The following is a 13,394-nucleotide window of genomic DNA, read 5'->3' as shown; positions in this document are numbered from 1 at the left end:
GAATATTAACCATAAACCCAAACTGAAGTGATATAAGGAGTCCTGCAGCATCTATACTCTGTCTGGAAGAGAGCCAATGAGTTAAAACATCCCAGTTTATATGTTGCATCATCTTAAATTATACATATTTCATCACATTACACAGCAGCCCTGGGGCATAGTGTTTAAAACACCATGCACATTGTTCAGGGAGTGGAAGAATGTGCAGGTTGATGTGATCTTAATGTGTGTCTGTAGTCTTGTAGACTTTGGGGGGACTCTGTATTTCTGAACCCTGTGACTTTAGTACATTTACATGATGAGAATACTTCCTGTGTCTGTAATAAAGGCACAACCTTCACTGAAAAGCAACATACATCAAAGTATTTCAGTCATCCACCATCACGCTGTTGTATTTGGTACTTTTGCACACATTTCACATTAAATAGAGCGACTGTGGGAGAAAGGAAAGGGGGGGGGGGAAACAAAAACTGCCTCTACTGTGTGTGCATGCGCACGCGAGCCTGAACATCTGGATGGGGGCGCTGTGACAATAAATGCCCAGAGAGCGTGGCGCTATACATCTGACACAGGAGAATTATAGAGTTAATAGTATTTGGCATGACGGGGGAGAGAGAGAGAGCGAGCGGGGGCGCGCAGTGCCGTGCCCGAATGAATGCAGTCTCATCCTGTTCAGCATTCTGTGAGCGCAGCACCTGGAAGGCCCCCGAGGGCTCACCTGTCCGGAGTCTAGACGCGCGCGCCGCTATCACGGACACAAGTTAAAGACAGCGGAATCGCCGGTGAGTGTAGTGAGAGTGTGTGTGTGTGTGTGTGTGTGTGTGTTGGGGGGGGGGGGGGGTTTGACTGGTGGGTGGGGCTCCAGACTGTCGGGTCGGCTGGGGACGCATGCCCGTCTACCTGGCTGCAGCGGCGCGTGCGGGGTCCAAAAAACCTGTCATCCGTTACTCCCTCAAAATGTAATCTCATTTTTTTTACGTTAGTTGCATTACCTTGATATACATTTAAAATGATATATATATATATATATATATATATATATATATATATATATATATATATATATATATATATATACACAATGAATAGTCTCTGGATTTAGGCTGGATTCGTAATAATATAACATAGGCTAATTTAAAATGAAATAAAAATAAATAATGACTGATTAATTATAGTTATGTCACATGTTGTGACTGGTTTAAAAAAACAGCATTTCCACGTGCACTGAAGTCAACTTTTCTGCCCTTACTCATCCGAATTATTGTTCACCTGCCAAGTTATTTTTTGGGGAGGTGCAATGTGTTGAGGTCAACAAAGTGAGTCTAAATAAAACCACCAAAGGTACATTTGGTTTAAATTATTCCAAAGCTTTATTTGACGTGATACATTTACCAGGTGTAGTATTTTTTAAATGTTTTGTATCGAGGAAGTTTAAAGTCTGGGAATATAATAATGTATTATTACCAGATACTCATTATTTGTGTGTTAAAATGAGCCCACAGTACAGAAGGTGTTAATTCGGTTGCAGCGCTGGCAAATGAGACGATGCAGAATGTCTGTCTGTCTGTCTACCTGTCTGTCTGTCTACCTGTCTGTCTGTCTACCTGTCTGTCTGTCTGTCTGGCCGATCAGTAGCTCTGCGATCTGTCTGCAACCCCTGGGAGAATTAAACAAAAAAAAATCCCTCCTCTCCTCCTCCTCGATAGCTCTGCGCTCTCTCTCCTCGCCTGCATGCGTGAGTGTGCGCGCGCGCACGTGTAAACGCCTGTATGTGTACGCATGATATTGTGCGCGCGTGCGTGCTCCGGCTGCTGGTTCACGGGGCTTTTTTTTTTTTTTTCTCTCCTTACAGTCACAATGAATGGCTGCCTGTAGCGAGGCGGAGGGGAGACGTTGGACCGCTTTAATTCTGCAGCTGGGGCCCCTCCATTGAGTCACTTCTACCGGCGGATATATACACGTAGATACAGCCCGAGAAGGGGTGAGTTGAGTGCGGCGGGTCAACGAGGACAAACGGTTGTCGGAGGGTCGGTCAGTTGTCCGAGACCCGAACTATGTGTGTGTGCCATCATGAATTCGGATGGGTGGTTTTGGTCAGAAGAGTGTAATGGTGGCGGTGTGTTGGAGTGTGGGGGGTTAAGCTATTGTTGTTTTATTGTTTTTAGGGGATGGGTGGTAAAGTTGTGTGTTAGCTACTGTCTATGGGGGGATGGGCTCACGGGGACCGACCAAACTTTAACCACTTCACCGGCTTCTCTTCCACTCGTCCCCTTTCCTCTCCTCCTCGGTGAGTGACTTGAGTCCTGCTCTCTTTTTTTGTAATCCTGCATTCCTTAACTTTCTTCTAAAAAAATAGTGGTACAGTTTAAAATGTCTTAATAAAATAAATAAATAAAACAACCGTTAATTCGCCGAAATATCTCGGTGTCCTGACAGTAAAAAAAAAAGGGGGTTAAGATTATACAGCCTACTTTTCCTTCCCTCCTTTCCTCCCCTCTTCTTCTCTCTCGCCATGCCGGGATCCATCCGTCCTGTCTCGCGCATTTTGTGTCCCGGGATGACCTGTTGATGTCGGGCAAAAAAAAAGAAGAAAGATGGAGTACCAGACAGACTCACCGGGGTTAAAATACAGACTACGTTAACGTAAACGTTCTTACCACCGTGTGGCTGAGTTCGATTCTTAATGAATAATTCATTCGCTGTGATATATCATAGGCGACATGTTTTGTTTGTTGTTCGGACAGCGTGAGTAACGGTCGGTAACTGCCATTCGGCCGTTAGGAGGAAGGAGACGAGTCTTAACGGACAGACACGCGCTTGGCACGGAGAGACAGAGAGAAGACTTAAATATTTCATCCTCTCGACGATTTCAGTGGCAGATTATTTTGGTGGCAGAATTCGTGCCCCCCCCCCCCCCCCCTTCCATCGGACGATACACGTGTGTGTGTGTGTGAGTTGCGGTGGTTCTGCCAGTCTCTCTCTCTTCATGTGAGATTATAATTAATGTATAATTAATGTGGGTAAATAAAAACAGTCTCTGAGTCGAGCTCCATGTGGCTACACACTTTAGCCACATGCTTGTCTGGCTTGTCTCCTCCCACCAGTGTCGGTGCAAAAATTCAGCATTTTAAGCTTTTAAAAGAAACTGCCACACAGGGCTGGAGTTCATTACAAAATGCGATTTAAAGGAACTTTTTGTTTGTATTTATAGTGGTGAAGTGTTGTTCTCATGCCAGTGTTAGCCTATAGCGTTAGCTTGCTACTTGCTAACAGGCCACCTTTTAACCTCCTCAAAAAACCAGGAAACTGAGCGTGATTCGGTTGTGATTGATGCTGATATCACACGTGTTGTGTTGATTCAGAACAGTTTATATATAATGACTGCAGCTATCGAGCTACTACTGCTTTCTTCTTTTAGGCTGTTAGCTGGAGCCTGTGTGTTACTCTGCACAGAGTAAACAGAGTGTGTGGCACTAGAAGTGAACTGTAAAAGTTGTAAAGGACACGCACACGCAGAGCATAGAATAGGTCACATGGGGACTACAGGCCAAGGGTCGAGTGGTATGAATTAACTCTCCTTTTATGTTTCCTGGAAGTTGTTGTGACCTCTCTGACCCGCGAGGAGTTAAAGGTTTCTTCTAGGATGTGCACGCTCCACACGATTTATAAATCAAAGTGAGGAATGTGCGGTTCACTCGGGTGAAAGAGAAAGTTGTTGCTGTTCGAGCTACGAAAACAGCAGCTTGAAAGTTGTTGTTGTTATCACAAATGCTGGTGCTTGTGTTGTGAACCGTAGAACTTGCTGTGCTGCTTCTTGACGGAAGATTTTCTCTCTACAAATGCTTTTGTCTTGCTTATTATTCACGCCGGTTGCACGTATTTACACCTGGAAACAGCCAGAGGCAGCTGCTGTTGGTCGAGGAGCTCCACTGGGACGCTTCAGTCGGTTCAGTCGCTCGCTCAAGGCCGCGGGGGAGTGCAGATGTGAAGGGAGCAGACAGTGCAAATCATGCATTTTTAGTTCTTAAGTAGTTTTCCCAGCCAGTGCACAGGTCAAATCCAGCTATTTTTAAAATCTTAATCCTGCTGAAAGACATAAATCCACATCCTGATATAATAATTATAAAGGAGCAGTAATGCATGTAAACCAACACTGGATAAGACCCATAAAATGTCACTCTGAGCCACTTTCAGTTGGATAATATTCCCGTTAATGCGACGCATATTGATCTCTGTACATCGACGCAGGCTGTCGAGGTACAATAATGTGTCACGGGCGCAATGGCCTGGAAGTAATGTCAAAACAAGTAGTTGAGAACTGTAATTTATACACTCAGGCGCTAATAGTGTTTTGATATGATGGCATACATTATTCAGATCATATTGTACAAAGTGCTCCCGATCCAATAAGCACTCTGCCTGCAGTCTTAATTGTATTTTTTTGTTGTTGCCCAATTAATTAAGCATGATTATATCATAATGGCAGTTCTCACAATCGGTACTCAAACTAAATATTAGCATTTGCCCAATCTTTAAGTGACTTATTCTAACTGTCAAATGCCCAGAGATGCTGACAACCAACTATGGTTGTTATTTTAACCTTAACTGTGTGTGTGTGTGTGTGTGTGTGTGTGTGTATATAAAGATGAAGTGTGTAGCGCTAGGATTGTAAGTAGCCATGCTTTACTCTTTCTCATAACCCAGTGCCGTGCTTACTATGCCTATATCTCTCACAGTTAATGGGTTGCAATAAACTTTTAAAATGAATTATGAGGAAATGCTGATGGCCCTTTAACCCTCAGCGCTGCCGTTATTGTAGGCGTTAGTCTGCAGCCCAGGACGGCTGGAGCCCACCTGTATTTATCAACGGGGAAAGGTTCTGCTGAGCGTGCACGCTATACATAGTGCACGCTGCTTCACATTCACACCTGGAAGCTACAACCACTGCAGTATTGTTGATGTGCAAACTAAATGAACTGCGAAGAATCAAAAAGACAACAAATGTAGCTCAGAGCGAGAACCCAACCAACAATAACTCGTATCTCATATTCATGGTCTACTTTATTACCTTTATACAAACCCTGCAAAGAAACAAGTCAAGTATTAAATGTGTTCTAAAGAAACAAAGGTTGAACATCCTGCAAACTATTTGATTTGGCTGCTAAATTCTCTCTGGCGCGAACCCGATGCACAGGTGGTCCAGACCTGTTTGTTTCATTGCTTTGAAGTCATCGGAAACCGTTTCTATGAATTCAACTTCATACTCACGTTGACGTTCTCCTGTTGGACTTGTACTTGTTTCGTGCTTTTCTAGTCACTACATGTCATATTTCACCCGTTGACACCCATTCATACACTGATGGTAGTGACTACCATGCAAGGAGCCAGCTGCCCATCAGGACTCTAACTCATCATTCATACCCAACAAACAACATAACCTTTAGAGCCGGCACTAACAGCTGATCAGTGATGATCCATGTTGTTTGATTAGAGCAGCTGGTCCACAAGGATTCAGACTATTTGTTTCCCAAAAATCATTTAAACCGCTCTGAAGTCAGTTAAACCATCAAAAATACTAAATGTTACACTTTTACTTTGTTATCGTACTTTAGTGTCTTTTTTCTTCTTCATAAAAACACAAAATTCAAATACGGAAATAAAATATTCTATTTTCATTGATTAAAACTAATGTTGTCGTTAGTAGTTTGAATGATGTGTTATATTAGTTATTAATAGTTCATCTCTAATGTCAGACATGAATACATTTCAGTCTGCGTAACGCCAAACACTAGAGTCCTGTGTTTCACTATTTAGTTGACTACAAAAGCACCAAATATCGTCACTAATTAAGAGTTAAGAGGTCCGCTATTTAGAACCATGACAAGGGCTAGGATGGACGTGGAAGTAACAACTTTTATTTCACATTAAAGTAGATCGAAGGATACATTGTGCATTTATTGACTAAAATAAAAGGGTCCAGCCAAGAACAATGCCCTCTGCCTTTGAGCAAAAATCAATTGTGAGCTCTATTCCCTTGTTTGTTTTTCTGTCACTAGTTGGACAGTTCCTCCTCCTCCTCCTCCTCCTCCTCCTCCTCCTCCTCTTCCTCCTCCTCCTCTGATCACGGGCGTCTCTGCCGGATGATGAAGGAGACGAGTTATGTAAGAGGCTGTGTTTTGACTGAGAACACAACAAAGTAGGCCAAAAACCACCAAACCAGTTTATTAACTGTGAATTAGATGTAATGAAACAAGGTTAAAAAAAAAACCATAACGATGGCTTACATAACTGCTGGTGGCCCAAAATTCCCTTTCATTTCGAAGTCGGAGTTTTGAATTAAAGTTGTTTACCAAATACTTTAGTCGTTAATCATCATACGCTTTAATTACCCTGTTTATGTATTTCAAGTCTGTCGACTCTTCATTTCTGTTTTGTTTGCCTCTTGCACATGTTCCAGTTTTTATTTTGTATTCTCGTCTCATTCCTCCTTTTATCTACTGTTTCCTCTTCTTCTTCTGTGGTGCTACCTCGCCCTCTCCTCCTCATCACTTCATCACGCTCCTCCTCACCTTCACTCATCTATCCGTCCCACTGATGCTAATTTAGGGTTCTGTTTTCCCCGACCGATAGCCGACCCTGGTTCGGGATCAGTGCTTAGTATGCAGAGGTGCTGTGGTTGAAGGTAACGAGAAGCACAAACGGCTTGAATCCATCACGGTTGACTTTATGTCTGTAAAGGGTTTAGTTCTGACCCGCTGTCAGATCATCGAGTGTTTGAGTCCCTCGCAGACATTTTGGCCCTTTATGAAGACTTTCCGTAAACCCGCATTTCTGCAGACTTTGTCTCAGGGAATTACCCACAATTCATAGCAATGTGACGTTAAACACGGTGTAACCAGTGGAAGCCAGAGAGGTAAACAAAGAGGACGACACGTGGGTGTTCAGCCTGGTATATTACTTTCACACCCTACACACTTAAATGCTCCATCTGCTCAAGACCCAAGCCAAGTTCCTGCGTCCTCAACCTCACCGAAGGGGGTTCGACAACTGGTTCACTTAAGGTGGACTGACCTTTAAGGTGGACCAGCTACTGTCATCGTAGTGACACGCCACTACTCTCAAACCTTTTGTAATGTTAGTTATTTTTTATATCTGACGCTAATTGGTCAAAATTATTATAGTTGGTCAACTGTTCAACTTTTAAGAGTTGTTCCGGTACCAGTGTCAGAAAGGCCTTGTATACAGCCTAAACAGTTGGATTGGGTATCAGCGAGTTTATGCACCCATCTGACACAACATAATACGTCCCCTTCCTTGCCTCCGTCCTTCCTCTGCCCTCCATCCCCTCCATTCCTCTCTTTATACCCTCTGAATGCCGTCGGTGCTGTTGTCTTGACCCTAACCCTCGACCTCTCTGTGTCCTGCAGACCCTGTGGTGCTGGGCAGAGCGTTATGGCTCAGACGCTGCAGATGGCGATCCCTAACTTTGGCAACAACATCCTGGAGTGTCTGAACGAACAGCGGCTGCAGGGCCTCTACTGTGATGTCTCCGTGGTGGTCAAGGGACACGCCTTCAAGGTCCTTTTTACCTGTTACCTATTCGAGAAAAGTTCTACCGGGAGCTGCACAATGCTCTTTTTCTGTCAGCCTATTGGTCATGTAACGAGCTCATGCACGTCTCCACAGGTTAGCGTTATCGAAACCATACTCGCTCACCTGTGGCTGAGGTCTAATTTAAAGAAAGGGAAAGGGAAGCTCCAATTGCAGGATGAGTTATCGGACATTTGAAACCTTTATACAGGCGAGAAAAGACAGCGATACGGATTATTTTTGGCATAGAACAAGAGATGAAGGAACAAGTAACGCAGGATTAAAACTGGGAAAGTGTGATAGGATAAAGGAGGGGCCGAAGTAGGATTGGGATCAAAAGAAAAGATAGTTTAAATACATTTATTTTTCATGTTTTTTGCACATACTTTTCTTGCATGCAGTTTCGTTTTTTACCAACATGTCTGGGAAGGTTTTGGTTTTCATTTTTTCTTCCGCCGCTCACGGCCCTGGAGGCTGTGAGCGCTGCAGTGAGACCTAATTAGCTCCACAGTGGAGATGCTGACAACGTTTCGGAATCAATCGGTAAAACAGGGAAATATGACTCAGGTCGTCGTCCTGCTTTAAATCATTTCTAATGGATTTCCTGAGCTCCCTTTGGCCTCCTCTCTCACAATGGGAATAAATAAAATGGCTCTGCTACTGCTCAATACAATTAGACATTTGTAAGACTGCAATTAGAAATTTGGCTTCATTTCAGAATTAACTGTAGCCGGAAACGAGTCCTTTTCAGTTAGAAACAATTCGTATGATCAATACTAATTCTTCTTCCCGTTGCAGTTCAAAATAGATGACGTCCATGTTGTTTTGGTTTCTTACCTCCACATACTCGACTGCACAGTGCGCACACAAGCTGTGTGTTTTACGACACGGCTTTACGATCTCAAATCTACATATCTTCACACCCTTGTGACGCGGCTGTTTACCCCCCAGGCCCACCGCGCGGTGCTGGCCGCCAGCAGCTCCTACTTCCGGGATCTGTTCAACGCCGGCGGGAAGAGCTCGGTGGTGGAGCTGCCACCGGCCGTGCAGCCGCAGAGCTTCCAGCAGATCCTGGCCTTCTGCTACACGGGGCGCCTCAGCATGAACGTCGGGGACCAGTTCCTGCTCATGTACACCGCCGGCTTCCTCCAGATCCAGCAGATCATGGAGAAAGGCACGGAGTTCTTCCTCAAGGTGAGCTGCCGACGAAGCGTTTCTTAAAAATAAATGTTTTAAATGCAGCTGCAGAACTATAGAACTGTAATTGTCGCCTCATCCGATCTACTTCACACTTTGCGGGTGTATCGCTGGGGACCCACGTTGTCGAATTTGGTGCAATTTAGACACGTGACACATTCAATATTAATAAACAAGCGCTGCGTGCAGCTGAGGGGGGCGGGGCTTGAGGGCTCTGCAGACTGACTTGACATTCGGACCCTTGAACTCTTCTTCACGTCCCTGGAGTCGACTCGAGCCGATGAGATGAGTGTGTTTCGCTAGTGTGACCACTACAATGTTTTCCTCTAAAGTGAAAGTACACAGTTGGTAGTATACAGTTGAGTTGTATATTTTGTGGCCTTTTTGTATGTTATTTCGGGGTACAATGAGTTAGAATAGTAACACAAATCAGTATCTATACTTCATAATAAGGTATTTTGGTTTAAAGTACCTAGAACGGCACTAGTTAGTTAAAATGTAATAAACCTGAATAATTTATAATCCAGGCATGAATAAAATAGCTTCTCTCTTAATGTGCTGCCACCATGGAACATGTGTGAGACACTCTGCGTGGCGTTGTGTTGTCAGGAGGCGTCTCCTGTTTGTCGACGCGTCCTTGTGACTCAAGAATAATTGAGACGTCGCACTGACACTAAGCGGTACCCTCTGTAATAGTAGCAGATGATCCGAGTGGAGTTGAAGTGCTCCGCTGCATAAATCTACATATTAACGAGGAAAAAGTGATGTGTTAGCTATGTGTTCTGTATGTTCGGTACTTCCTGCTGCAGGATGTGTCGCTGGTTATCAGACGGGGTTTTCTGCAGAGTTCGGCTTCTCCAGCAACCAGATTAACACGATGAACTCTCTGAACGAACATGGTGTACATTTTAAAGTTCTATGCAGAACTTTGTGTGGTACAGAAGTGTCTTAAAGCTGCATTCTCTCTAGTGTCCACCAGGGGGCGACTCCTCTGGTTGTATAGAAGTCTATAGAAAATGACTCTACTTCTCTCTTGATTTATTCCCTCAGTAAACATTGTAAACATGAGTTTATGTCTCAATCTCTAGTTTCAAGTCTTCTTCAATACAGCATGATGTTCATTTAGTACATTATGGTCCATTTAGAGTCACACAGACCATAAAGCAGGGGATGCTTTAGGGCGGGGCTAAGCTAAGGATTCATTTCCTTATTGATTAATCTAGCTTTTATCGTTTGAATTACAGCGCAAATAAATCATGTTTTCTACGAAACCATTTTAAGATTAAGAAGCTTTAAGTGTTACAATCAGCCAGAACAGTAGCTTCACCTAAATATGATTTTTTTTAATCTACTCATAGTATAAGTACACACGTTTCTAAATGTTCCAGACATTTGAAGTCATGTAGGTTCTGCTGTCGGTACTTTAGAGGCTCGATTCAGGAATAACAACAGGAAGCGGCGGTTTGATATACATATTGAGTGTATGTTCATAAAGATCCTCCTTCATGTCACCCACACACCTCCAGGTCTCGTCTCCAAGCTGTGACTCGCAGGGCCTCCACACCGAGGAGGCCGAGCCCCAGAGCCCCGTCACGCAGACGATGGGCGGCGGCGGCGGCGGAGTCGGCGTGGTCGCTCCGGCCGCTCCGGCCGCGGGGAGGCCCGCCTCCTGTCTGACGCCCCTCCCCCTCGTGTCCAAGGTGAAGACGGAACAGATGGCCTCCACACCTCAGCCCACCTCACAGCAGGTAGGTGTTACACCGATACACTGATGAGGTAATTCAACACATCCAGGCCTCTGCCGTCTGAAGCAAACAAGGAATCTGTGAGCGGGACCTTCGTGAGTCGGCGTTTTATTGAGTCTCTCTTTCTCTCTGGCTGTCTTCTGTCTGTCTCTCTCCCTCTCTGTCCCCCCCCCCCTCCCCCTCAGCAGGAGGGCTCTCCCTACTCTGTGGTCTGCACCCCCGTGGCCAAGCGGCTGTGGGAGGGGGGCAACCGTGACAGCGGAGGCGGGTCTGGGGGGGGAGGTGGGATGAGGAAGGCTGCTCGCTACATTTCCTCCTCTTCGTGCTCCTCCTCCAACAACACTACCCAGGATGCCTCTGGGCGCGGACCTGCAGCTAATGCCGGCATGGTGGGCGGCGGCGTTGCCTCTTCGATGGCAGGAGGCGGACTCAACAGTAACCACAACAACCACAACAACAACCAGAACGGAGGGACCCCCGAGGGCACGAGCCCGGGCACGCTGAGCATGTACACCAGCGACTCGCCCATCAGCTACCACGATGACGAGGAGGAGGACGACGTGGCGGACGAGAGCGCCGAAGAGCAGTACCGACAGATCTGCAACATGTACACCATGTACAGCATGCTGAACGCCGGAGCGGCAGGTTCGTCACCTCAAGGGCTCCGCGTGCTCACGCACAGCTGAAGTATCGCTCGTTAGGATACTAGTACTCTCATCGGTACTAGTACTCTCATCGGTACCGGTACTCTCATCAGTACTAGTACTCTCATCGGTACCGGTACTCTCATCAGTACCGGTACTCATCAGTACTGCTTATCGGTTCTCTTTGATTATTTTGTGAGAAAAAATGAATTAAGAAAATAATCGTTTCTTCTTTATGTAAACAAACTGCTGTTTTACTGTACTACATCTCAGAGGTACACGTTGTACTTTGTTGATTCAGACCCAGTCCTGTAGCGTTTGTTGAGCTCTTGGGGATAGTTTGATCTAAAGGAGACGATCGGAGGTTGTTTCATCAGGAGTTTAGTGACAAAGAAGCTTTTCCTCCAGACGTTTGTGCACCACAGCATGTGACCAATGTTCGGTCTGAAGGTTTAATTGATTTTAAAGAAGCTCGTCGTTTCCTGTGGACCCACTGAGTCATCAGAGGGTTTGATATCCAGCTGAACTCGTATTCTCTGAAGTGAGAATAACGGACACTTTAGGAAGTGCACGTGTTAATGCACGAGTGGAGGCAGAGGAGCACGCGATGCAGAGTGCAGCAGAGCCTCCTTCAGCACAATCATCTCGTATCACGCTGAAAATGACAGCTGGCTTCATGATGTGCACACTCTTAGCCAATCAGAAACAAGTATATTCCAGAACATGTTGTAATTAACGGTAGCTTCCGAAATTAAAAAAGTATATCTGCATTTGTTTGGGACAACATGTAAGGAAGCTTTAAAAACAATCCCGTCTGTGTCCCTCCTCAGTGGTAGGCGAGCGGGTCGAGGCCCTTCCGGACTCGGCCCCGGACTCGGGCGGCGGTCGAGGGGGCCGAGGAGCCCGGTCCCGGCAGGACCTTGCGTCGCTGCCCGCCGAGCTCATCAGCCAGATCGGCAACCGCTGCCACCCGAAGATGTACGAGGAGGGCGACCCGGCCGAGAAGCTGGAGCTGGTGAGCGGCACCTCCGTGTTCATCTCCCGCGCGCAGCTCATGAACTGCCACGTCAGCGCCGGCACGCGCCACAAAGTGCTGCTCAGACGCCTGCTGGCCGCGTTCTTTGACAGGTACGTGTTCGGCACATCTAGCTGAATGCATTTATCCCCAATAACTGAGATTATTTAATGCTGCTGTTGTTTCTTTGCTCAGGAGCACTCTGGCGAACAGCTGTGGGACCGGAATCCGCTCTTCAACCAACGACCCCAGTCGTAAACCTCTGGACAACAGAGTGCTGCACGCTGTCAAATGTGAGTCTCACACACGCACACACACACACACACAGCATCTTTAATACTATAAATACTCGGAGTTACGTCTCGCTGAGAGTTTGGAGCAGCCTTCATGCTAAGTTGCCCTTTGCGGCTGGCTCCTCGCCATCCGTCCTCCTTCTTTTGTAGTTTCTTTCTACATCTTCCTCTCTTTTCCGTCCTCCAGTTTACTGCCAGAACTTTGCTCCGAGCTTCAAGGAGAGCGAGATGAACGCCATCGCGGCCGACATGTGCACCAACGCCCGCCGCGTCGTCCGCAAGAGCTGGATCCCCAAGCTCAAGCTGCTGATGGCCGACAGCGACGCCTACTCCGCCTTCCTGGCCGACAGCGTGAAGATGGAGGCCGACGCGCTGGGGGCGGAGCAGGGCTTTGACCCCGCCTCCCTGGAAGCGGTAGCGGCGGCGGCGGCTGCTGCCGCCAACCATAACGAAGCAGGGGGCGGAGCCACGCAAGCGGACGCCCTGCACGGGGCGGGAGGAGACGGCAGCACTTTGTTTTGAGTGAGTGAACGGACAGATGAGGGGACAGATGGACGGATTGATGGGGGGGGGGGGGGGGGGCGTCTATTCCTTCTTTTACACCTCTTTTTTTTCGGTTCCACTTGTTCTGCTTCCCCTCCTTCGTTTGTCCACATTTGTCTCTCAACTGCCCAGAATGCCTCACTTCGGGTTGTCCCTCCTCTCCGGTTGAGAGAGATAGAAAGACAGAGAGAAAGGTAGCAGAGAGAGGAGGTTGGAACACCCCCCCCCCCCAACCTCCTCATTCCTCTGCAACCTTTCGAACTATTCCAACCTTTATTGTTTATGTTTTTGAAGGTGTGTACTGTCACTACGGCCCCTTTTCTGACCATGATCAATCACAGACATTCCTGGGGCTTTATTGGGTGGG

General features: G+C 46.5%; 1 protein-coding gene across 2 annotated transcripts; it reads left to right on the top strand.

Annotated features, from left to right (window-relative positions):
- Positions 1 to 690: 690 nt before the first annotated feature.
- On the top strand, positions 691 to 13,058 carry nacc1b (nucleus accumbens associated 1, BEN and BTB (POZ) domain containing b). 2 transcript variants are annotated; one of them, XM_079278096.1, is made up of 8 exons: positions 691 to 782; positions 7,428 to 7,578; positions 8,542 to 8,784; positions 10,314 to 10,535; positions 10,721 to 11,177; positions 12,007 to 12,304; positions 12,387 to 12,484; positions 12,672 to 13,058. In XM_079278096.1, exons 2-8 carry the CDS (start codon positions 7,453 to 7,455, stop codon positions 13,004 to 13,006), a joined length of 1,779 nt encoding a protein of 592 aa, XP_079134222.1. In that variant the 5' UTR covers positions 691 to 782; positions 7,428 to 7,452; the 3' UTR covers positions 13,007 to 13,058. The 2 variants fall into 2 exon arrangements, with proteins under 2 accessions (XP_079134222.1, XP_079134221.1); XM_079278095.1 differs by having other exon boundaries at positions 10,718 to 11,177.
- Positions 13,059 to 13,394: the final 336 nt, after the last annotated feature.

Source organism: Melanostigma gelatinosum, assembly GCF_949748355.1.
Source record: "Melanostigma gelatinosum genome assembly, chromosome: 11".
NCBI lineage: Eukaryota > Metazoa > Chordata > Actinopteri > Perciformes > Zoarcidae > Melanostigma > Melanostigma gelatinosum.
The sequence above is the reverse complement of the archived record's forward strand: the minus strand, read 5'-3'. Positions and strand labels throughout refer to the sequence as shown.